This window comes from Dendronephthya gigantea, unplaced genomic scaffold (assembly GCF_004324835.1).
Source record: "Dendronephthya gigantea isolate DGI-Jeju-01 unplaced genomic scaffold, DenGig_1.0 000007F, whole genome shotgun sequence".
Lineage (NCBI taxonomy): Eukaryota > Metazoa > Cnidaria > Anthozoa > Malacalcyonacea > Nephtheidae > Dendronephthya > Dendronephthya gigantea.
In genome coordinates this window covers 845,363-869,596 of record NW_021163017.1, presented here as the reverse complement: position 1 = coordinate 869,596, position 24,234 = coordinate 845,363, and the positions used below count along the sequence as shown (strand labels likewise).

At 38.9% G+C, this 24,234-nt stretch overlaps 3 protein-coding genes across 4 annotated transcripts in view; 2 read left to right on the top strand and 1 right to left on the bottom strand.

The window, feature by feature from the left end:
- Nucleotides 1-18: 18 nt before the first annotated feature.
- LOC114517364 (TBC1 domain family member 31-like) overlaps nt 19-24,234 on the top strand; it is a 31,855-nt gene continuing 7,639 nt past the window's right edge. The window contains exons 1-24 of the mRNA XM_028537058.1: nt 19-115; nt 1,424-1,515; nt 1,603-1,759; nt 2,048-2,163; nt 2,255-2,433; nt 2,529-2,707; nt 2,816-3,035; nt 3,127-3,237; nt 3,484-3,675; nt 3,869-3,948; nt 4,061-4,207; nt 4,337-4,470; nt 5,194-5,327; nt 5,435-5,614; nt 5,753-5,932; nt 6,010-6,062; nt 6,492-6,644; nt 7,022-7,157; nt 21,920-22,012; nt 22,733-22,873; nt 23,163-23,279; nt 23,421-23,498; nt 23,734-23,872; nt 24,026-24,227. Coding sequence (XP_028392859.1) covers nt 2,278-2,433; nt 2,529-2,707; nt 2,816-3,035; nt 3,127-3,237; nt 3,484-3,675; nt 3,869-3,948; nt 4,061-4,207; nt 4,337-4,470; nt 5,194-5,327; nt 5,435-5,614; nt 5,753-5,932; nt 6,010-6,062; nt 6,492-6,644; nt 7,022-7,157; nt 21,920-22,012; nt 22,733-22,873; nt 23,163-23,279; nt 23,421-23,498; nt 23,734-23,872; nt 24,026-24,195 — 2,793 coding nt within the window. The 5' untranslated portion in view covers nt 19-115; nt 1,424-1,515; nt 1,603-1,759; nt 2,048-2,163; nt 2,255-2,277 and the 3' untranslated portion in view covers nt 24,196-24,227. The remainder of the gene's footprint in view (nt 116-1,423; nt 1,516-1,602; nt 1,760-2,047; nt 2,164-2,254; nt 2,434-2,528; nt 2,708-2,815; nt 3,036-3,126; nt 3,238-3,483; nt 3,676-3,868; nt 3,949-4,060; nt 4,208-4,336; nt 4,471-5,193; nt 5,328-5,434; nt 5,615-5,752; nt 5,933-6,009; nt 6,063-6,491; nt 6,645-7,021; nt 7,158-21,919; nt 22,013-22,732; nt 22,874-23,162; nt 23,280-23,420; nt 23,499-23,733; nt 23,873-24,025; nt 24,228-24,234) is intronic.
- On the bottom strand, nt 17,291-20,632 carry LOC114517365 (transmembrane protein 45B-like). 2 transcript variants are annotated; one of them, XM_028537059.1, is made up of 3 exons: nt 20,490-20,632; nt 18,543-18,583; nt 17,291-18,451 (listed from the first exon to the last, which is right to left on the bottom strand). In XM_028537059.1, exon 3 carries the CDS (start codon nt 18,343-18,345, stop codon nt 17,362-17,364), a length of 984 nt encoding a protein of 327 aa, XP_028392860.1. In that variant the 5' UTR covers nt 18,346-18,451; nt 18,543-18,583; nt 20,490-20,632; the 3' UTR covers nt 17,291-17,361. The 2 variants fall into 2 exon arrangements, with proteins under 2 accessions (XP_028392860.1, XP_028392861.1); XM_028537060.1 differs by lacking the exon at nt 18,543-18,583.
- LOC114517366 (transmembrane protein 45B-like) lies at nt 20,110-21,533 on the top strand. Its single transcript, XM_028537061.1, has one exon. It carries the CDS (start codon nt 20,327-20,329, stop codon nt 21,254-21,256), a length of 930 nt encoding a protein of 309 aa, XP_028392862.1. The 5' UTR covers nt 20,110-20,326; the 3' UTR covers nt 21,257-21,533.

Below are 24,234 nucleotides of genomic sequence, written 5' to 3'. Positions count from 1 at the left end.
GCAGCACCTAAACGAATGCACATTATTGGCAACAAGATCCAGATTTCTTCACATGGCAATTGGTTTTGCCAATGATCCTTGAACTTGTGGGCACCTTAACTTGCTTAGAGCTAGGGTGAGTGAGTGAGTGACTTTAGGAGTGAGACTTTTTACTTCACTTTCTGTATATCAAACATTTCAAGCATAGCTTTTCAAACCTTCGCACGCTAGTGACAAACACAACTCAGCCAAGCTACCACAAGAAAGAGAGAAGTAATGGTGGTGGTCTTCACTGATGTTTGACTTTTGAATTACCAATGGTTGGAAACTTCATTTGGTATATATGGAGACTTACATAGTAATTTGGTATTGTCAATGTCCCACGACAATATTAAAATGATCTGGTATTAGATAAAACACATTGTGGCAAGAAAATGGTTTGGTCAAAAACTGAGTTTCAAATCATTTCACACCAGATAACTTAGCATAAATATAAGTGTAAAATTAGGATTAGTGGGAAGTGTTTATGAGCTTAGTTATAAGTGTAGCATATTGGCCAGGAAGCGGGTAAAGACTGAAGTGTTTCGTTTGGGAAAGATTGAAATGGCTCAAAAAAATTGTGAAAGAAAGAAATTACAGCGCTTAAATCACGAGTAACTGTGAAATGGCTAATTCGTTTAATATGTCTACGGTCTATCGATGAGCCCCAGGCCTGTGTGCATTCATTCATCACAATGATAAGTATTGTCTTATAGAAGCAGTGTTTTACGACGTGTTTTATATAAATTCTACTTAGTCAGGGCAGTTTTAGACTCTAAGTACATGCTGTGGTACCAAGCGGATTCAACACGGCGTAGGCAGTAAACTCTGGTCTATACTATACAAAATTACAAATCATTACACCACACAAATTGAAATATATTTTGTGCGTTATAACACCTCAATTTTACATACGCAAAAGTACAAATGCACCTCGCGTGACATAAACAAGAACTTTCCCAAATTCAGTACAAATTAGAACGCGCGGAATAAAGAAATGTTGACAATTATTGACAAATTAGCCCCAAATTGGCCCCAAGGGAAACGACGCGTGGTCCGTTCCACAAAGCTTGTCCTTACCTGTGGAAAATAGCTTTTTCGCCTGCTGTATTCCAGCGCGCGAGTTCTTCAACAGCTGTAGTGATCTGTACATATTGTACCTGCAAATATTTACGCAATGCAGAAAGCAAAAGATCAGTTGATTTGCACAAAAAATCCCCGTTCAACGTGGATTGTAACTTTTGAATGTTGCAAGAATGGTGTTTCCACGTTGCTTTTGTTACATTCATTTTATTCTCGAACGTGTTTGTAACATCCACCATACTCCAGTGTATGTATACATCTCAGTGGAGGAATGCAATATGGCGGAATAAATACTTATTTTTTTTTCAAAAAAATTGTGTAGATAACGTCGTTGTTCTCCATGCAAGAGTTAAATGTGTTCAAGAAGGAGTGCGGTAGACTGTGGTTTCGAAAATTAACACCCGGCGAAGATGGGTACGCTTATTTTTTGTCAGGGTGAAGGCATTTTTCACGGCGCGAAATTTGAATTTGATTGCTCTATTTTATTGTATTTTTGTGTAGATTACTACTTTCCATCTCACAATCAATGTCGAGCGCCCTGGCCTCGATCAAGCACTGTGTTAGGTTCACGCAGCTTGCATTCAGTGGTGCAGGAGATTCCTTTGTAGCTGGTGACCAGCAGGGAAACATCTTCCTCTTTCTACCTCAGCAGAAACACGTAAGATAATAAGATTTAACTTTTAAGACCTTTTAATGGCTGAGACTGAGAGTAAAGCGGTTTTGACCGACCGTTTCTGACAGGTAGTTTTGTCAAACGATGGCAGTATTCTTCTAGTAGCACCTACAATGCCTAGATAGATAAAAATACTGAAGGCAAATAGGCAATATTCTTCTAGTGTACTAGAACCTACAATTCCTAGATAGATAAAAAATACTGAAGGCAATATCATATCACTATGATGCATGAAGATTGCCAAAGTTAAGATATTGGTTCTGTGTGTTTTAGATTTACTTTATTGGTAAAGACTGGCACCCCTTGCACAGCTCTAGCATTCAATTTGTGCAGAAAAAATGAGGTTTTAGTTGCATCCGGAGATTGTTCTCTAAGATGTTATGATACAGGTATTCATAATGTACCCTTATGGTGTTGTTTGAATTGTCTTTGTTGAGTTTAAGTAATCTACAGTAGTTCACTGATAATTCACACTTGCAGAAAGGAAGGAATTGGTGAGCTTGATGAAGGATCATGAGTCTTCAATATCTTCCATATCAATCCATGCGTCCGGACGGCATGCTCTAACAACTGCCAACGAGATTGCTCAAATCTGGGATCTTGATACATTCACAAAGAAGAAGACTTTAAATGGTGCACAGACTGTTGGAATCCAGCAGGTACGGTTAGCTGAAAAAATATCATACATGAAGTACTCTATTTACAATGACATTCAAGAGAAGAACTGACCTAACGTGATTCATTATCATTTTAGGTGTTTTTCCTTCCTTTGAGTAACACAATGATTTCGAGCTTCAAAGATGACAGCATTTTTGCATGGGATTTTGAGAGCTTGGTATGCAAATATCAGTTGCCAATACCAGAAGGGCAACCGCCACATTATCGTGCCTTTGCCACACCCAAAGATGGAAGACTGCTTGCTGCTGGAGGAAGGTGAGAAGTAAAAACTAGTTGCATGAGAGATTATGACTTTGATATAACTGTACAAAAGTCTGCCCCAAAAGTTAACAGCTTAAATTCTTCGTTTATTTCTTACTTCAGATCTCATTTTCTTCACATCTGGACTTTGGAGTCGAAGAAATTATTACGAATAATTGATTTACCAACTAAAGTGCGGTTGGTGAAACAACTGAATTTCATTGCAGACAGTTTTGATGGTGGCTCAAGTCAAACGCTTGGCATTCTCTCCCAAGATGGCATTATCCGGTTTGTCAACATTCATACTTGCAAACTGGTGTTCGAAGTTGGATCCCATGAAAAGGTGATTTATACACACTGTAGGTGCAGCCAAGGTATGGTGCGTTCCTAACTACGAGAAAAATAAGTAACAAGTTTTAATTTATGTTTTTTAGCGCATCAGTTCCTTCAATCTAAGTCCAAACGGTTCGGACATGGCGTGTATTATGGACAGCGGTTCTATAAATATTTACAGCATACCGGCTCTGACAAGCCATTTGAAACAGGTAGGCAGATTGATACTCTCTTTATCACGCGTCTTAGGTATGCAATGCTTCCAAGGTTGGAAATAAATCGCTGGAATTGTCTATTCTGACGAAAATCCTAAAATCAGCCGGGCAAATTTCATATATTTTGTATAAACCTGACTGTTTCGTCATAAAAAACAACACTTTTTAGCCTAGGTTAAATTGGATTGAAAATCAAAATCAGATATCTTGAACGGAAACCTCATTTTATTTTTCAAATGCTAGGCACCAGCTCCGGTGTTTAAAACACTGGTCGATGATCGCTTGCGCAAGAAGACTGGTGGCGACTCCACGGTCGAATCGACCTCCATGGAGGATCCCAGGAAGAGAGTGGAAACGAGTTCATTCTCGAAACGAAGGACTGTCGTGAAGCCATCCTGGTTGAAGCCTTCCGAGACAACAACGGAAGATGAACAGGTAAAGAACTTTCGTATAAACCATTAGTTAATATGATCAAACTTCGCTAGACGCCGAACTCAATGAAAACAATAGTTCATGTTCCGGACCTGATTTATTAATCAAAGCTGAAACATAGTGGGGCATCCAGTCACCACTAGCGATCAGTTTCGCTTGTTATATATCCCTAATTCTGTTGTCTCTGATTCTATAGAGCACGGTCAGTGATGGTCTCAGTCACAGCCGACTGAAGGCTATCCTTAAAGGTTATGGGGAATATCCTGCAAAATATAGGTCAGTTAAACTTTACAACATTCTCTTAGCTACAATTTGTATTTTGCGTCGTCTTTATGGCAAGCAATATGTGGAACTAATAACAATTTTTTATGCACCTGCATTTTTATAGAATGTTCATATGGCGAAGTCTTCTTGAACTCCCAGAGAATCATGCTGCATTCTGTAGTCTGGTTGACAAAGGAACTCATTCAGCGTTTGTGAGACTGCACGAAAACTATCCCATCAAGAGCAGAAAGCTGTTGCGAATCTTGCAAAGGTTAGCATACAGAAATATTTCAAATCTTGTGCAATATACCTCAATCTCACAACAGGTCAACGCTTTTGGGCCTCTTCTAACCACAGCATATCTGTGGCAAATCAATTTACCTCTGTTCTTTTTCCGCAGGATTTTGTCCGCCCTGGCTCACTGGTCAGCGGTATTCGGCGAGACAGAATACCTTCCACTTCTCGTGTTTCCTTTTGTGAAGTTGTTCCAGAACAACCAGTTGATATGTTTCGAAGTAGTCGCAACAGTTCTAGGTAGGAATCAAACTAGGAATAGCTTTGTCTATTACTATATCTGACGCGAGAAGGAAAACTTGACCATTAAGAAATAGAAAACATTTTCCGTGTTTCTATACAGTTATAGAAACACGCGTGGAAGTTTGGGAGAACGAGAAATAATCAGTGGGAAAACGAGCCCGTAGGGCGAGTTTTTCCACGTTATTTCGAGTTCTCCCAAACTCCCACAAGTGTTAATTTCTATAACTGTATAGAAACACAGGAAAAAATGTTTTCTATTTCTTTTATAATATAACTCAATAAAAAGATTTTGTACAAATATTATAATTCGATTGAATTAGAAATTCTCATTACATCGCTTCGCTTGTCAAGTTCGGCGGGAAAATTCCCGTGTTTCTATACAGTTATAGAAACACGCTTCCCGACCAATCAGCACGCGCGTACTATAAATGTTATATTATAATATAGTATGGTACATATTTTCAATAAATTTAGCCTGGTTAGCACAGTTAGAAGAGTAAAACAACTTTTGAGTGTTTTTTAAAATTAAAATCGTTTCTGAAATTCGAATGAGAGATGGATAGTAACGTCTCGTTGAGTTCATTATGGTGGTGATTATCTCCCAGTTTTGCACATTTTAGCGGGCTTGAGAATTGCAAATAATCCCTTCTTATCTTGGAAAAATATTCAGCCGTGTTACTCATTGTGAAAGCTTCTATGTCTTTCCTATGTACCTTGCAGTCAACTGGTGTCAAAATTGGTTCGAGTTCTTTCCAAATCCGCCAATCAACTTATTGGGCATGGTCGAAAATCTTCTTGTTTATCATGACAAAAACCTCTTACACCATCTCGTTCAGGCCGACATCAAATCTCAGGTTAGTTCTTTGACCAAACCATTATGGCGTTCATGATGCATGCCTTGACTCGCGAATTTTCATTGACTTATTTCATTTGCCAATCATGTAAACACTTCAATTTTCAGATATATTGTTGGCCGATTATCGAAACATTATTTTCTGAAGTTCTCACGAAGGAGGAATGGCTGCGAATATGGGATCATATCTTCAGCAATCATCCATCGTTTCTGTTGTTCCTCGTCACTTCGTATCTCATATGCTCGAGAAAGGTTCTCTTGCAATGTACTGCTAAGGAAGACTTTGAGGTAAGCCTAAAAATATGATTTCTTTATCAGTCGTAAACTTATCCGCCTAATTTGTGGTGTAAGATACAGAAATTCATCGAGCTGAAATATATTATGAATTTCAATAGTTTCGTTTCAATCAATATTTTCCCTCTCTAGTACTTTGTTCATCACCGCAACGCCTGCGATATCTCAGCAGTCATTCAAGAAGCTTACCATCTTCAAAACACCTCCCCATCTGACATTGATCCTGGGAAAATGTTGGAAGACTTCAAACCGCTTACCAAAGGACAGTATCCGGTCTTCAATAAATATCCCAAGTTTATCGTTGATTATCAGGTACGTTTGCTCTTACTTGTATGAGAGCTAGCCATGAAACATAGTTTCCAATTCAAGTTGATGCTTTTTCTTCACAGGTTCAAGAAAGGGAGCGAATACGACAAGAGGAATTGGAATATCTTCAACAAAGGTACTGTTGTACGCTATCTATGACAAGGTTTAACCACCCCTCATTTTCCCTCTCTCCCCATCCCCATCTCTACCTTCGACCTTTTCCCATCACGCCTTACCTCCCTCCACCTTCCTCTTGAATTGCCTTCACTTTTCATCGCCCTCTCTCTCTCTTCTTACCCTCTCTTCTCCAAACTTTCCACATCCTCTCCCTCCTTTTTTTACCCCTCTTCCCCGCATTGCTCATAGTTCCTCTAATGTACCCCTCCATTACCCTCATCCTTCCTCCGATATCATCAATGCACGCTCTATCCTTCCTTTAATACTCCAATCAACCTCTATCCAGTTACCAGCCCTTTCTTCCCCTCCGTTGCACCCGCCTCCCTGCCTTCCTCCTCGCCATGCATCGCCCTCGTCTAAATAATTATATCTCCTGTACTTTCACCAGGCAACTGGCTGTAGAATTAAAAAAACAAGCGGAACAGAGGAAAGAATCAGAAGAGGCATTTTATCGCAAGCAGGAGTTGATGATGGAGGCTGAGAAACAAAGACGCGATCTTATCTTACTGGAGGAACAAAAACTAGCTGATCAGAGAGTCAGGTGTGTGAATAAAGAAAGCTTAGCGTCCTCTCCCTTTCCTCACCATTTACACACCTTCTCGAACGGTTTTACTTAAAGGTATTTGGTCAAAGGGTGGTTGAAGTGTCTACTGTACATCGGTTTTGTTCATAACGATGTGTGATCATATTTTGCATGCATGTTTTGTTTATATCTGAACATAAACCCTGCCTCGTATTCAAAAGAAATAGTAGCAAACGAAAATAGTGTTAAATATTTTAACAGTTCTTCATATTTTAAGAGATATAGCGATTCAAAGTGTAAATTAACGAAGCGTTTGTCAAAATCCTTATACACTTTACTCTGTGGCTGCACCCGACATTTATAGTTAGTAAATCTAGCTGTAATAACTTTTCCAGGTTACAAGCAATGAAACGCGAAGTTCACACGCGAGAGCTGCAGTTGATGGACGCTGTGAGACGGAAATACATGGAAAATCAGAGCAAGATCAAGGAGGTTGAACTAAAGAGGATGGATGATGAAATACAACGCAAGGTTAGAGCTTAATTTCTATACTTTTTTATTTCATTATCCGCCCCCCCCCCCTTCGCAGCCAATCACCAAAACTTGGAGCGTTACTGTATTTACCGAGGTGTATGTTCGTATTTCAAAATAGCCATGCCTCTGGGGTCACTGGTTTTTTTACTACCAAGGTCGAGTATACCATATTCCGGTATATTCTATATACCTTTACTGACTTTTATTACCAAGGTCGAATATACCATATTCAAGTATATATTCAACCTTCACTAAATTTTTTATTACCATGGTCGAGTATACTATATTTTGGTATATTCGACCCTCACTAATTTTTTTATGTTGACAATAAGGCTTATTGTGATTTTATCATAAGAGTTATCTTTTGCCATAAGGCAAATGTCAGTGTTCTTTCTAATAATTGTATAATGGGGACGAAAAATTCAATTTACAATTTACAATTAACCGGGAGAGGACAATATGTTTGTTATATAAAAAAATGAAAATTTTGCTCAAAAGTTTAGAGTACAGGCGTTACAAGGTTTAGGAAATGATAATGTGCGATTGATTGGTTGAATTTTGCGACAAATCAATTTGTTGATAAATTATCGCCGGCCAACGTCATACGTATCACTGATTCGTGAACACACTCCGACCACGTCGCATCATAGGAACACAGCTAATCGCATGAAACTGATCATTACTCGACAAAATTCATCTCATCTATTCCCAATTTAAGCGTGAACGAGAATTACAAGCTTGATTATAAGTGCATGAATGATAGTAATTAACAATCTTCACCTCTGCTGATCACAATCTCAATTTTGTATCCATATATAGACATTAATATTTTAGCGTTATTAATGAATAATGTGCTAACACCGACGCAAAATCTAACTTTAAACAGCATTATTTCTCTTCTTTAAATTTTAAGAAAAATTGGTAAATTTAGGCTATAGAAAATTGTCTTTTTATTGTCTTCCATATACTTTTTCTTTCCCTTATTTTTGGTGTTCTGAACGTTTCCTTTGTAGTAATCTTTCAAACACAGCAGTGTGGCAGACATGTAGCACATTGTCATTGACAATCGCTTTATATTTTTAATTCTAAGCCCCCTGCGTCTATGAATTTTGACAGCGACAAGTCTTTTGCTCGTGATTAACGAGCGAATTTTTGTCCCAGAACTTCCCAAGCGGAACCTTGCTTGTACTCTTACGAAAATAATCATTGTATTTTTTTATGAGAAGAATTAGGCCTGCTTCAGATCGACGTCGAAATTTTCATGTGCCGAACCTATTCAACCTAAACTTAATGAACTAAAGTCTTTGTTTAAGTTCATTAATTTGCATGCAAAGTTCGACGTCTGAAACGTGCCTCAGAACCTTTGTTAGGAACTACATATATATAGATCAGTGGTTGTCACTGTCACAAAAAGTTCTGTCCTAATTGAGCATCAGCTCATTCAGCTGTTCCAGCGTAATGTCGAACAGCACGGCTCAGGAAGCGTCGTTTCTGCAGAGTTCTGCGGAATCCATATTTCTCGTGAGCTTTATGTCAATTCAGTGCGCGGTTGGCTCGATCGCAAACGCCGTTGTCATCGTCTTTTTTGTGCTGAGGCGAAAACAGCCTTACAAGCCGTTCGACAAGCTGATTTTAAACTTGGCCGTAGCAGATTTCGTGGCGTTGACTACCTACGTTCCATGGCGAGCACACCTCCTGTACCTAAGACAAACGACCAAGCATTCTCGTTACTACACATCGCTTTATGTCTTCTGTTTATTTTGCACGGGGAACGCTGTATTGATGATCGCTCTGTCGAGGTTGTTCGCCATTCTTTTACCGTTCAGACACCGAGTACTCGTCACGAACAAGCTCGTGAACTACGTAATTGCCTCATCGTGGATAATCGCTTTGGTTTTAGGAGTTGGGCATCGATTCAGCTTTAAAGACATGGGTAATTTTCACTTGGGATACGAGCTATTTCTGTCGTTTTTATCCTTTTGTCAACTTCTATCAATTCTGATCGTCTATGTAATGATACTAAGGTCGGTGAAGCAAGCTGAAAGCCTTTTCAAAGAGCGCTCGCTCAAGATTTCCAGGACGACATTTGCGATTGTTTTATTCTGCTACGCCACCTTTCTACCGTACACAGTGTATCGTGTCGTATCAACCGCAGATAAATCCTTGACGGTTCCTCAGAGACAGGAGACCTGGCGATGGATAATTGCTTTCAGCTTTCTCAACTCTTGTTGCAATCCTTTCCTGTACTTTATAACGGCAAGAAACTTGAAACGCAACCTAAATCAATTCCTGAGCACTGTTCAAAGACGTATTGACATTGATATGAGACACAGAAATTATAGCCTTTAGTTCAACGATGTATAATGTATATGTGTGAGGTGAATTTATATTATATGAATGTATATTCTGTGATACAATGAACTAAATGTTTTTCTTAGAAAAGGCGCCAGATGTTGTTGTTGAAAAGCGTGTTAATTAACGTATAAAGTCTTTTATTACCCTTGGCTAATGAAAGACCGCCTAGCACTGAATTTTCTCTGTAGTGACTAGTTTTTTTCGTCCTGCTGAAAAATATCTTTTTCCAGGATTATATTCGTCCATGCATGCAGCAGCTTAATATAATTCCGTTCTAATGTTTCTTAAGGCCGGCGCACACTAGAGCTATGTGCTTAGCAAAACGTCATAAGTGGCCATTGGCGTAAGCCAGTTGCTCTCGTGTGCGGCGACTTTTCCGACGACTTTGGCACGAATGACCAAAGTTGCCCGAAAAGTCGGCCGCACACGAGAGCAAATAGCTTACGCCAATGGCCACGAATGACTTTTTGCTAAGCACATAGCTCTGGTGTGCGCTTGCCTTTAAGTTAAGCCTGGGTTTCATATTAAACGTACCATAGCAATTTACGTACAATAACCTAAATTATTACAAATAGTTTCAAAAGTTTTGTGAACATTGATATGTTAACGTAATCTGTCTGCTATAAAAGGTTCTAGTCTCTGACTTAAAATTGTGTAGAAAGGTATAAGACAAGACATGTTTTTTCGTGACAAAGCCGTTTTTTCGTAACAATGCCATAAGACATGTTTTTTTCGTAACAATGCCATTTAAAGTACACAAAATTGAAATGAAGCACTTAATATGTTGCCCCTAAACGTGACATACAGAAAATATCTGCTCTGTACCCCAGGTGTCGTGGCGTATTTCCTACAAGTGTTTTAGTTCTCAGTAAAAAATACCCATAAGGCCCCATGCATATAATAATATTCTATATAACAAGTCTGCACATGCGCTGTGACGTAGTCTGCGAATTAGGCATGTTCCTGATTGGTCAACGCAATTGGCATTGACCAATCAGAAACATGCTTCGATTTCAAACCGCTACGTCAGACTTTTTATACAGGTATATATTACTCAGTTAAAGTTTTTTTGTATTCAAGTAAACCTGTCCAAAGGGTTTTTTCCTTTCGGCTCTTGTATATGCTTGTAATAGCCAAGGCCTGACGAAATCTAAAAAAACGCTATCCGTTATCTCAATGAGTTATCTGACCGCCATCTTGGAAGCCAATTTGAAGTCGAATTCAGTACCAGTTCCTTTCTATCAATTTTTTCCGTGCGATCGTCGACCGTGAAGACAAAAACAAGAGAAATGGACTGGCACTGGTGCCAATTCAAATTGCGTCGAAGATGGTGACAAATTATCGTTTCAGTTCACATAGAGTTCAGTAATTGGGTGCATGTATGGCAGTGAAAAGCAACTCGTATAAATTTCATATTTCTGAGCATGGTTTTGAATTAGAGACATTACAGTAACAGTCATGTCAACTACTGCATCTTTTTATCAACTACTGCATGTGCAAAAAACGCTCTGTCCTAATTGAGCATCAGCTGTTCCAGCGTAATGTCGAACAGCACGGCTCAGGAAGCGTCGTTTCTGCAGAGTTCTGCGGAATCCATATTTCTCGTGAGCTTTACGTCAATTCAGTGCGCGGTTGGCTCGATCGCAAACGCCGTTGTCATCTTCTTTTTTGTGCTGAGGCGAAAACAGCCGTACAAGCCGTTCGACAAGCTGATTTTAAACTTGGCCGTAGCAGATTTCGTGGCGTTGACCACCTACGTTCCATGGCGAGCACACCTCTTGTACTTGAGACGAGTGACCAAGCATTCTCCTTACTACACATCGCTGTATGTCTTCTGTTTATTTTGCACGGGGAACGCTGTATTGATGATCGCTCTGTCGAGGTTGTTCGCCATTCTTCTACCGTTCAGACACCGAGTACTCGTCACGAACAAGCTTGTGAACTACGTAATTGCCTCATCGTGGATAATCGCTTTGGTTTTAGGAGTTGGGCATCGATTCAGCTTTAAAGACATGGGTAATTTTCACTTGAAATACGAGCTATTTCTGTCGTTTTTATCCTTTTGTCAACTTCTATCAATTCTGATCGTCTATGTAATGATACTAAGGTCGGTGAAACAAGCTGAAAGCCTTTTCAAAGAGCGCTCGCTCAAGATTTCCAGGACGACATTTGCGATTGTTTTATTTTGCTACGCCACCTTTCTACCGTACACAGTGTATCGTGTCGTATCAACCGCAGATAAATCCTTGACGGATCATCAAAAACGGGAGACCTGGCGATGGATAATGGCTTTTAGCTTTCTCAGCTCTTGTTGCAATCCTTTCCTGTACTTTATAACGGCAAGAAACTTGAAACTCAACCTAAATCAATTTCTGGTCTCTGTTCAAAGACGTATTGACATTGATATATGAGACACAGAAATTATAGCCTTTAGTTCAACGATGTATAATGTATATGTGTGAGAGTGTGAGGTTAATGTATATGATATGAATGTATATTCTGTTATACAATAAACTAAATGTTTTTAGAAAAGGCACCAGATGTTGTTGTTGAAAAGCCAGTTAATGTATAAAGTCTTTTATTACCCTTGGCTAATGAAATACCGCCCAGCAATTTTCTCTGTAGCGACTAGTTTTTTTCGTCCTGCTGAAAAATATCTTTTTCCAAGATTATATTTGTCCATGCATGCATGGAGCAGCTTAACTAATCTGGGGTGGTTAGGGACACGGGGTAGTTAGTTACCTTGTGAACGACGCATACCATCACTGCGCCAATGTTAGAAATTTCCCTTTTAATTTAAGCATGGGTTTCATATTACACGTGCAATAGCAATTTACGTACAATTAATAACCTAAATTATTATACAAATAGTTACGAAAGTTTTGGGAACATTGATATATTAACGTCATTTGTCTGCTATAAAAGGTTATAGTCTTTGACTTAAAATCGTGTAGAAAGGGATAAGACTTTTTTCGTAACAAACGCAGCCATATGCCGTTAAAAGTACACAGGATTGAAATGAAGCACTTAATATGTCGCCCCTAAACGTGACCAGTGAACGTGACATACAGAAAATATCCGCTCTGTACCCCAAGTGTCGTGGCGTATTTCCTACAAGTGTTTTAGTTCTCAGTAAAATACCCATCAGGCCCCATGCATATAATAATATCCTATATATAACTGGGTTACCTGCAAGGTAGGGATAGCTGCGGGCATTAAAAACAAATTGAACCAAATATCATATAAGAACAGGATTGGCAAAACTGTACAATTGTTAAATTTTATTACAAAAGCTTTGAAATTTGTGAAATATGTGTCACACGATCACGTCGCAACTAATTTAACAAAGGGTGTGTTAAGGTGAAATTTTTCTTGCAACTTGGAATTCTGCTTGAAATCAGTGAAGTCAATGAAGATATGCCATATGGATTGGAAAAATATCAACGCAAAACACGTACTTTGGCATTTTACATTTCTCAAGAGTAGGGTTGTATTGCAAGTTGCAAAAAAATTGCATCGTGTAACAGGGCCTGAACTAAACTCTAAAGTCAACAAAATAAGAATGTAATCCACCTTTGATGTATTCGGCGACCCTTCGGCATCGTCGTCTTGCCTTAAATAGTTCAAAGAATTGCTATACTCGTTTGCTGTATTTTCGTATATGGCAGATTGCCCAGACCCACTATGACGATGAAACACGAGGCTCAATGACAAAGATATAAAAATAAACTTGGAGTATTAAACTAAATTGTGGTCTAACAATAAGATAAAATAGGAAATACTATCAAGCGCAGAGGTGCAAATGAAATCGAAGATATAATCAGTTCCTTCAAAGAATTGCTACTCATCTACTGTATTTACATGCGGCAAGCGACAACGAAACACGAGCCGCAATGACAAATATGTAAAACATAACACTTGGATTTTTAATTTTAAACACTAAATTGCAGGTTTTACTGAGCTTTTTACCCCTAGTAAACCTCACAGGGCTCACACTGAGTTAAGCGCAGTACCGTAGTGCAAATGAAACCGAGAAACGAACAGTTTAATAGTTCAAAGAAATTAAATTCGAATACGGCCGAGACTGCCCAGGCACACTATGACGATGAAACACGAGGCGCAATGACAAAGATGAAGAAATAAACTTGGATTATCAACACTGAGTCAAAATATAAGTCCAAACAGGCAAAACAATCGACAATATACTTAAAATACGATTTGATAGTCAATGCTGTATATGCTAAACGAAAAATCAAGACATCAATGCACGAATATTTATATTGTGAATCAAAACAAATTACAGTAGAAAACAGGCAAAACGACAAGCAACTGTCAATTTTATAATAAATGAAAACAAAAGTGAATGAAGAACAGAATGTATGTTAAATCTGGTCCTCTTCCAGACTTGGACGTTTGACTTTTAATCCATATTGGTATTTAATCCATATCACTGAAACGTGAGATTAATTTGTGCACAACTGCGCATACAAGCAGGCCTGATACAACTGCGTCACTGCGCACAACCACAATGCAACGCAACCCTAAAAATTTGCTTTTCACTGCCTACTGCGCCAATTAGACTGCTGCTACGCTCGCTCGCTTCAGGCTCGCTCGCTCCGCAGCAAGAAGTCTGCATGCGCTGTGACGTAGTCTGCGAATTAAGCCTGTTCCTGATTGGTCAAAGCAATTGGCATTGACCAATCAGAAACATGCTTCGATTTCAAACCGCTACGTCGGACTTTTTGTAGAGGTATATATTACTCAGTTAAAGTTTTTTTGTATTCAAGTAAACCTGTCCAAAGGGTTTTTTCCTTTCGGCTCTTGTATATGCTTGTAATAGCCAAGGCCTGACGAAATCTAAAAAAACGCTATCCGTTATCTCAATGAGTTATCCGGCCGCCATCTTGGAAGCCAATTTGAAGTCGAATTCAGTACCAGTCCCTTTTTATCAATTTTTTCCGCGCGATTGTCTACCGTGAAGACAAAAACAATAGAAATGGACTGGCACTGGTGCCAATTCAAATTGCATCAAAGATAGTGACCAATTTATCGTTTCGGTTCACAGAGTTTAGTAATTAGGTGCATGTATGGCAGTGAAAAGCAACTTGTATAAATTTCATATTTCTGAGCATGGTTTTGAATTATAGACGTAGCTACAGTAACAGTCATGTCAAGTTTTTTTTTAAAGAATTTTCTAAGAATTTATTTAATTAAATAAATGACATTTGAAATATCACATCGTCGATCACGTCGCATCATAGGAACACAGCTAATCGTGTGAAACTAATCATTAATCGACAAAATTCATCTCATCTATTCCCAATTTAAGCGTGAACGAGAATTACAAGCTTGAATAAGTGCATGAATGATAGTAATTAACAATCTTCACCTCTGCTGATTGCAATCTCAATTTTGTATCCATGGACATTAATATTTTAGAGGCATCATAATATCGACGCAAAATCTAACTTTAAACATCATCATTTTTTCATCATTGTCTGTTGTAAATTTTAAAAAAATTGGTAAATTAAGACCATGGAAAATTTTAGGTCTTTTCACTGCCTTCCATCGTTATTTTTTCATGCTCTTATTTTTGGTGTTTAGAACATTTTCTTTGGCGTTTTATTAATCTTCCAAACACAGCAGTGTGTCAGACATGGCACATTGACAATTTCTTTTATATTTTTAATTCTAAGCCCCCTGCGTCTATATGAGTTTTGACAGCGATAAGTCTTGCGTGATTAATGAGCGTATTTTTGTCACAGAACTTCCCAATCGGCTGCTTGCACTCTTGCGAAAATAATCATTGTAATTTTTTTTATGGGAAGATTTACAACCTTGTGACACGAAATAGGCGTTAAAGTCTCTCCTCCAAATGAATAATAGATTATAGCAGGTACTTTTTATCAACTACTGCATGTGCAAAAAACGCTCTGTCCTAATTGAGCTTCAGCTGTTCCAGCGTAATGTCGAACAGCACAGCTCAGGAAGCGTTGTTTCTGCAGAGTTCTGCGGAATCCATATTTCTCGTGAGCTTTACGTCAATTCAGTGCGCGGTTGGCTCGATCGCAAACGCCGTTGTCATCGTCTTTTTTGTGCTGAGGCGAAAACAGCCTTTCAAGCCGTTCGACAAGCTGATTTTAAACTTGGCCGTAGCAGATTTCGTGGCGTTGACTACCTACGTTCCATGGCGAGCATACCTCTTGTACTTGAGACGAGTGACCAAGCATTCTCCTTACTACACATCGCTTTATGTCTTCTGCTTATTTTGCACGGGAAACGCTGTATTGGTGATGACTCTGTCGAGGTTGTTCGCCATTCTTCTACCGTTCAGACACCGAGTACTCGTCACGAACAAGCTCGTGAACTACGTGATTGCTTTATCGTGGATAATCGCTTTGGTTTTAGGAGTTGGGCATCGATTCAGTTGGGGGGATATGGGTGATTTTCACTCGAGCTACGAGCTTTTCCTGTCGTTTTTATCCTTTTGTCAACTTCTATCAATTCTGATCGTCTATGTAATGATACTAAGGTCGGTGAAGCAAGCTGAAAGCCTTTTCAAAGAGCGCTCGCTCAAGATTTCCTGGACGACATTTGCGATTGTTTTATTTTGCTACGCCACCTTTCTACCGTACACAGTGTATCGTGTCGTATCAACCGCAGATAAATCCTTGACGGTTCCTCAGAGACAGGAGACCTGGCGATGGATAATGGCTTTCAGCTTTCTCAACTCTTGTTGCAATCCTTTCCTGTACTTTATGACGGCAAGAAACTTGAAACGCAACCTAAATCAATTTCTGGACTCTGTTCAAAGACGTATTGATACTGATATCAGACACAGAAACGATACCCTTTAGTTCAACGATGTATAATGTATATATATGGGGTTATAAAACGTTTTCCGTTATACACTATAGTTTTTTAGGCCTGGGTTACGTATACGTCTCATTTTAGTCGCGTCGAATGCAATTCAAACAAATAATGAGCTTAATAATAAACCTCATAAATCGTTTGAATTGCCCTAGCACTTTTCTCTGTAGCGACTAGTTTTTTTTTCGTCCTGCTGAAAAGATCTTTTTCCAGGATTATATTCGTCCATGCATGGAGCAGCTTAATATAATTTTGTTCTAATGTTTTTTAAGTTAAGCGTGGGTTTCACATTACACGTACGATAGCAAATTACGTACAATTAATAACCTAAATTATTACGTGTTTACAAATAGTTAATAAAAACGTTTTGGAAACCTTGGTATTACGTCATCTGTCCGCTATAAAAGGTTCTACTCTTCGACTTAAAATTGTGTAGAAAGGTAATAAGGTATAAGAGTTTGTGACATTTTTTGCAACAAACGCAGCCGTATGCCAAAACACATCAACAAAAACAGCGGGAGCCGGTTTTAAGATCCAACCTGCACTTGAAAGACGTTCACAAATGCCAGAACGTCAAAAATAAATACATAGATCGAACTTTATTAAAAGTACACAAAAATTTAAATGAAGCACTTAAGGCTGTGTTACACGGTGCAATTTTTCGTGCAACTTGCAATGCTATTCTATTTTAAAGCGATGTAAATGAGTGAAGAGTTCTCAAAATGTAAGTGTAAGAAAGTGTATGGATTGGCGGTGCATGAAAAGCAACTCGTATGAATTTTATATTTCTGCGCAAGGTTTTGTATTAGATACAGACATACAATAACAGTCATGTCGACGAGATTTTATATAGAATTTTCTAGGGAATTTAATTAATTGAACAAATCACATTTGAAATATGCATATCGCGTAGAAGCTAAGTTTCAGCTGTAATACAAAAATACATTTCTCTAACGTTTTTTCTCATCAAAGCTATTCAAAATAAGTCTTCCTCCACGCTATTGTTATTCAGAAATTCAGATGTCAAGTTCATGGTCTCTTCCTGGCTACGCTTGATTAATATTTCCTCTTCATCCGATAACTCAATTTCACTTTCTTTCAAAAGCTTCTCGTTCAGCAAACCCAAACCTCTCTCCGTATTTCCGTTGTCGAAACAACAACTAGGAATCCTTTTGTATTTGTGCAAGCAATTCGTTGAAATGCAACAAAACAGAACAACGGTCAGCCATCCAAATAAGTGCCACATTATGGAAATCGTCATCACTTCAGTGTCGAGCATAAGTTGCATTTCCGTCAAATCCTTGTCTGCGTATACAAACCATTTATTCGCGCCGTAAATGGTGTAAGCAATCTCCCAAAACCACGTTCCTTGCGTGAGCACGAGAACGGTTCGGGCCACGAAGAGCTCGCGTCGAAACCTTGGTAAACACGCTTCGAGAAGAACGACCAGAGCGGCCAAATATATGATGATGTATAATAGCGTGTGAATACGCACGTCAAATATATCACGTCCGTGTAGGTGGAATGCAAACAAAGTGCCTTCCACGGCAAAGGCTAACCCAAGGATGATGTACTCTGCTTCTTTTGAGAAATGTGTAATTCTGTAGTGATTGAAAATCTCTATCAGGCCGGAAAATCCGAAGAAAGCGTACATCGTAGAGTGAGCAAATTTATCGGGCTTTACGAAATCGTTGTTTTCGTCGACCAGTCGAAAGTGAATCGCAAAGAGCTCAGCGATGATTCCTGCGAAGGTACCAGCAAGCTTCAATCCTGGTTCCAACGGAACATTTCTCAATCGTCTGGTTGGAAATCGTCTCCATGATCCGATGTTTGAGCTTTGACCCCGATTATTCTGTCTTTTCAAATATTTTGCATAGTCCAGAATAACATGAACCAGCCACCATAAACCGAAGGCAATGAACAGACTCCCTGGCAAAGCATGTCCCTCAAACGACCCCATCTCGTTTCTTCGCAACTCGTTTACCGTTTCACCGATGTGGATGATCTCAAATCGTCTTAATTAACTTCAGCGTATACCTTTCAGCGGCCGTAGGCGATTTACATCCCTTAATTTATAACAAACTATAAATTGTTTGGATTATAACAAACTCTAAAAGTACATAGGAATTCTCTCGCTTATGGGATAATATCACTTACAATTTATAGTGTTGAACGGCTGTTGTCAATGCCAACATGCGCTGAAATGAAATAATGAATCTCAACTTCGAACTAACGATTCAAACAATATAGCAACTCTATAGCAGAACTTGAGAACTCGTTCGCACGATTATTTACATAAAATATCATAAATCGAAATCCTGCCTGTGGTATGGGGTTATATGTAAATTTGCCCATTTAACACGTCACATTGCATGGGTCAATGCTCAGCATCGCTTTGTAAATTCCTCTCGCGAACTTATACAAAGTGGCTAACTGGTCGTGTAGTTGACGGCAGTTTCATTAGGGAAATCTAGCATGAGGACGTGAACGTCAAAGACGACGTGAAAATGGCGAATAAATGGCGTGATGCGCCCAAATATGGACATGCCACGCCATTTACTCACCATTTTCACGTCCTCTATGCTAAATCTCCCTAACATCAAATGAATATTTGGACTCCTGAAAGGAACAAGATTTATGTTCTAAATTATTTAATGATTCTCTTCAGTTCTGTCACTTGCAGCTTTACAGTAAATTTGCATTTGAATAGGCATCAATTTTTTTACAGTCTTCGATGAGGAAAATTTCGATAACGATTTCAATAACACATGCCGCTACGGGAGAAAATAGTTGAAATCAATGTTTGCTTATGCCTGGTTGAGTCACGAAGAAGTCGTTTTCACAGATGAGAAATAGTCCGGATGTAAATTTGTCTTTATTTCTGTATTTAAATCGGTCATTGTTGACTGCGCACTCATATAAATACTCCATCACATCAGCCACCTTGACATGTTCACGACACTCACGACAAATGGAAACCAGGCATTTTTGAACGCAGTATGATGAAATACTTTTGGATAAAAATAAAATGCTTTTTCTGTCAAACTCCTGTTGATTGGATGTTACTATTGTCTACTACTGTTGTCTATTCTTTCTTCTATGTTTCTTTACCAATATCGAGGTATTCTGGTGACAAATACCTGTTTTAAATATGTTATCAGTCTTGAATTTGTATGCTAAAACTAAACTGACATCACTGCTCCCCTTTCCCCTCCCCCCGTGGTCATTCGTTCGGCACTAATATCAAGGTAGTAGTCTAGTGACGTATACCAAGACGTCATTTTCAACTGTAGTTGAAATTTGACTGCCTTTTTTTGTCAACAAGCCCGGGCCAATATTGAGAAAGTGTTCCTATGCATATGCACGCGTGTGCCCGTTTTGAATATTTTGTGCTAATTTTAGTAAGCTACTTGATTTGTACGACAAGCATCGATACGTTTGTCAGCTAGGGGAAAAAATACTGTGTTTGGTTTGTCTGATAATCCCTGTCAGTGTCTGAAAGCCAGCCGAACAGACGAACTATCTGCGAATAAATCTACTTTATTTAAAAAAAAAACACTATATGTTTCGATAAAAATTCGCCCGAACAGTTGCTTCGTCGGTATAGCGTGCGTATATCGAGCCGATGACGTATATATATAGTCAGGATTGATGATATCATTTTACGTGTAATAAAATAAGTTCATCCACAATCAGGAATAATCGTAGCTAAATCTTTACACAGAATTCAAAGTTTTTTTCTCTTTTAAAAGGTATTACATTACAAGGGGAATCCCACTTACAAAGTTCCAAAACATATTTCAAACGTAAAGGCCGATAGTTGGTCGGCCTTGGTCCGATTTGCATAAGTCACTAAATTGGGCTATTATTAGCAATTATACTTTCTTCTTTGTAAACATCAAATACTAGTGAATACACGTTGGATATTTTAAAGACACGAAATGGGTTCGTACGCAGGTCATGCTCTGCCTGGAAGTATATTTATCGTTATCGGTTTATGGTGGTTGTTCCATGTCGTGTTGGATTACGCAGCTGGCTTTAAAGAAAAGAGGAAGAATAGAATGGACGACTCTGACATAGTTATTGGTTCATGGAGACGCCTACCGTGGAAGCGTTTTCGAAGCATTCCGTTTGAACCAGGGTTTAAACTACTTGGTTGTTTGGCTGGCATCATTGCTGAAGTTGGCACTTTACGTTTTCAACTGGTCAACGCAAAGGATGAATTCACGCGGCCAAATAGGTTCTCGCATGCCACAATGTACGCATTCTTTGCATTCTCTGGCTTGGTCGAAATATTCAACGTGTACAAAGTTGTAAAGTTTTCAAAAGAAGCAGAGTATACGCTCCTAGCGTTAGCATTTGCCGTGGAAGGCACTTTGTTTGCATTCCATTTACACGGACGTGATATATTTGACGTGCGTATTCACACGCTATTATACATCATCATATATTTGGCCGCTCTGGTCGTTCTTCTCGAAGCGTGTTTACCGAGGTTTCGACGCGAGCTCTTCGTCGCCCGAACCGTTCTCGTGCTCACGCAAGGAACGTGGTTTTGGGAGATTGCTTATACCAAGTTTGGTGCGAACAAATGGTTTGGAAACGCGACCAGGGATTTGACGGAGAAGCAACTCGCCTCTGACACCGAAGTGGTTACAACAGCCGTGATGTGGCACTTATTCGGGTGGCTGTCCATCGTGATGTTTTTTTGCAGTATCGCCAACTGCTTGTACAAGTACGATAGGCTACCTCAATGCTGTTTCGTCAACGGAGATGATGGGGAAAGTTTGGGTTCTTTAAGAGAAGATCTTTTTGATGAAAATGAACAGTCGCGTTTTGATGAAGAGGAGATATTGCTCACGCAAGATTCTTGAAAACAATAACATGACATTTCATCAGCAGCGTAATATACAATTGATTTAGGCGATTTCATTTGAGAGACTCTAGGAGGGAGAACAAACGCTAGATTGGAACAAAGTAGATTATCTTTAAGTATCGAGGATAGTTTATTAAGGCCTAGTTGAATGCAATTCAAACAATAGACAATGAGATGGTAAACTTCATTCAGCCTCATTATCATCTCATTATCATCATTATCATCTTATTATTTATTGTTTGAATTGCATTCGACGCGACTAAAATGCGGCGTATGAACTATGCCTAAAAGTAGTTCATTTCGTTCAATTTAATTGAATAAATTATTTAGCTTTTGGAAAGTGTAGTTTTGTGTTGAACAATTTATTCTAATAGAGTTTATTTAATATAAATGATTCTAAAGCAGTTTATTTTGATTACAAATATAATTTTCATTTGGATTGAACTAATAAAGGCGTACTATCTTGTAAGAGACTTCGTGTCCTGTTATACCTGGTTTACACCCCCCTGGTTTACACCCCCCTGGTTTACACCCCTCATGGATATTGTAAAAAGACAAGGCAATACCGCCTCACTTTCTTTTGTCTCAATCAAATGATTTTAGCCCAATCATGTAAAAACATAGAATATACATTCAATTGATCAATCACACTTATTTCCAGGCAATGCAACGAGAGCAGGAAACCCAAGCAGCTCTGGATGACATTGAAATAAAGAATTTGGAACTGCAAGCCCAGAAAGAGGCGCTTCAACACGTATGTACTGTTAACTGGATGTATATGTTCCTGGGGTCGGTTGTATAAAGCCCGTTTAGCTTAAACGGTTGATAAGTTCAAAACAGAAAGCAAGTCTGTGGTTTTATTTAACAGGCAAACTAAATGTTTTTAACCTTAATACAAAGATACTGTTTAAAACTACATATTCAGTGCATAATATTCACATTGACTCATTCAAAAGAGTTGTAAGAGTGTTATTTGATTTTGACTTATCCACCGATTAAGCTAAACGGGCTTTATACAACCGGCCCCTGAACATTAATATCTGCCCATGCAGTCTCATGCGTGAACCCACTTCCCAGTTTCGGAAAAGGGGCAAGAAAATAGGGTGGGGTGAGAGGGAAGGTCAAAATCGTACCCAAATTTCGCCTGCGTTACAATCGCAGCAAATTTGGAAGAAAATATGCTCGATTATTACCTAAATAAATATAGTCTAATGGGGAGTCTAGTTTAGTGGTATAGCAATTTATTGGGTTCCCATCCCCATTTGGAAAACGTCGAAAGAAAGGATCATATTCAACTCTATTCTTGTATGTTTGCATGGTGACAATCGATAAGTAATTATGCTTGTAGGTACACAAGGATGATGCTTGCAGTATTAAATACTTACGTGGTGTACCAACAAGTATAATTACTTATATTCAACTCTGTTGACTACGATGTCACGTTGTTTGAGCTGGTGTTTTGTCCGCACAACAGGAGTTGGCAAAGAAGGACGTGAAAGCAACCTTTGAGTTGAGAGCCGGTTTTGAATCACACCAACGTCAGAAAGAGCTTGAGGACGAGCTATTTCGTCGTGCAACAGAAATGAGAGAGGAAACAGATTTGAATAACAATATGGTATGATAACTTTTTAACGTTTTACGAATACATACTAGTTTGGGATGCTCAAATACTCTTCAATAGAAACAGGAATCTTTTCTCCAAAATATCGTCCAACCAAATTCGCTTCTTCAAAGGACTAAAATATAGAACTTTTCACGATATTTCGACACAATTAGAGATTACTAGTTGGAAAAATTAAAAGGAAGTTTTACTAGCGAAGGCCTCTGGGTTTCGAGAAACTTTATTTACTATATTTTTGAGCATTGGATGACTAGCATCGACAATTTCACTTTAATGCGTTCAGGTGAAACACGCCCGCTTGGGAAATTCGCAACAGAGAAACCTGGATTTGGAAACGCAAACTGATCTGGAGCTTCGTAAAAGACTGGACGACATGGAAACGGAGTTGCAACAAACACAGGTATTACAATAAAGATAACCTCCTCTGAGATATACAATGTATAAATTACAAGAAGTGTGTCTGTCTCAACCCCCAACATTTTGGCCCAATCTCCTTGAATTTGTAGCTAAAGCGACCGTAATTTTATCTTGTCCATTTTAGTTGACCAAACGTATTCTTGAAAACAAAAGTAGAGAAGGGGAAATAGCGAAATTGATTGAAGACTCAAAGGAGAAAGAGGTATGCCTCAACCTACGAAATGCTCCAACGATGTTATCATCTGAATTTGAAGTAATTTGGGGTAGTTCGGGGTAAATGATACACGTCCTTCAATGTCCCTACGTCACACAGTTTTCACTATAACATACAAGATTGTTTTGTCCCACAAGTTTTGCCTGCAAGATACACTATGTTTGTCATATGTCTTTCTTTCACATCATAAGTTCATATTCCTTGTTATTTTCAACTGTCTTAGGATGGTATACGTCGTAGCAAGGCTGCCGAACTGGGCAGACAGCAATACCTTGCGAGGATGGACGAGGAACGCCGATTAAGACATCTTAATACGCAGTCTGATTATAGTACACCGTCTAGGGACACGGGGGAAGTGTCAGGTACGTAGAATTGAGATCATCTTATTTTGTTGGTCGAAGCCAGCGAGATCCATATATTATATCTGGAGTAGAAGCCTGCGGCCAATGACTAAAGCGAAGAAACGGCCGGATTTTCTGTCACAAAATAAGTAACGTGAGTTCTTGTTATTGCAGGTCCCTCGTTAGAAAGACAGAGAGCAACGTTTGAAAAGAGAGAGATTGAACTCATGGCTGATGTCAGAGAACTGCGTCGAAAGTTAGCTGAAAGGCTGACAAAACCATCCAGACTTTCATATGAGGACACCGAGACTTCATCTTCACTGCAAAATGCGGATGTAGACTAACATACCTGCACATTGTTTCAGCTGTTTCAAAGGTAAGAC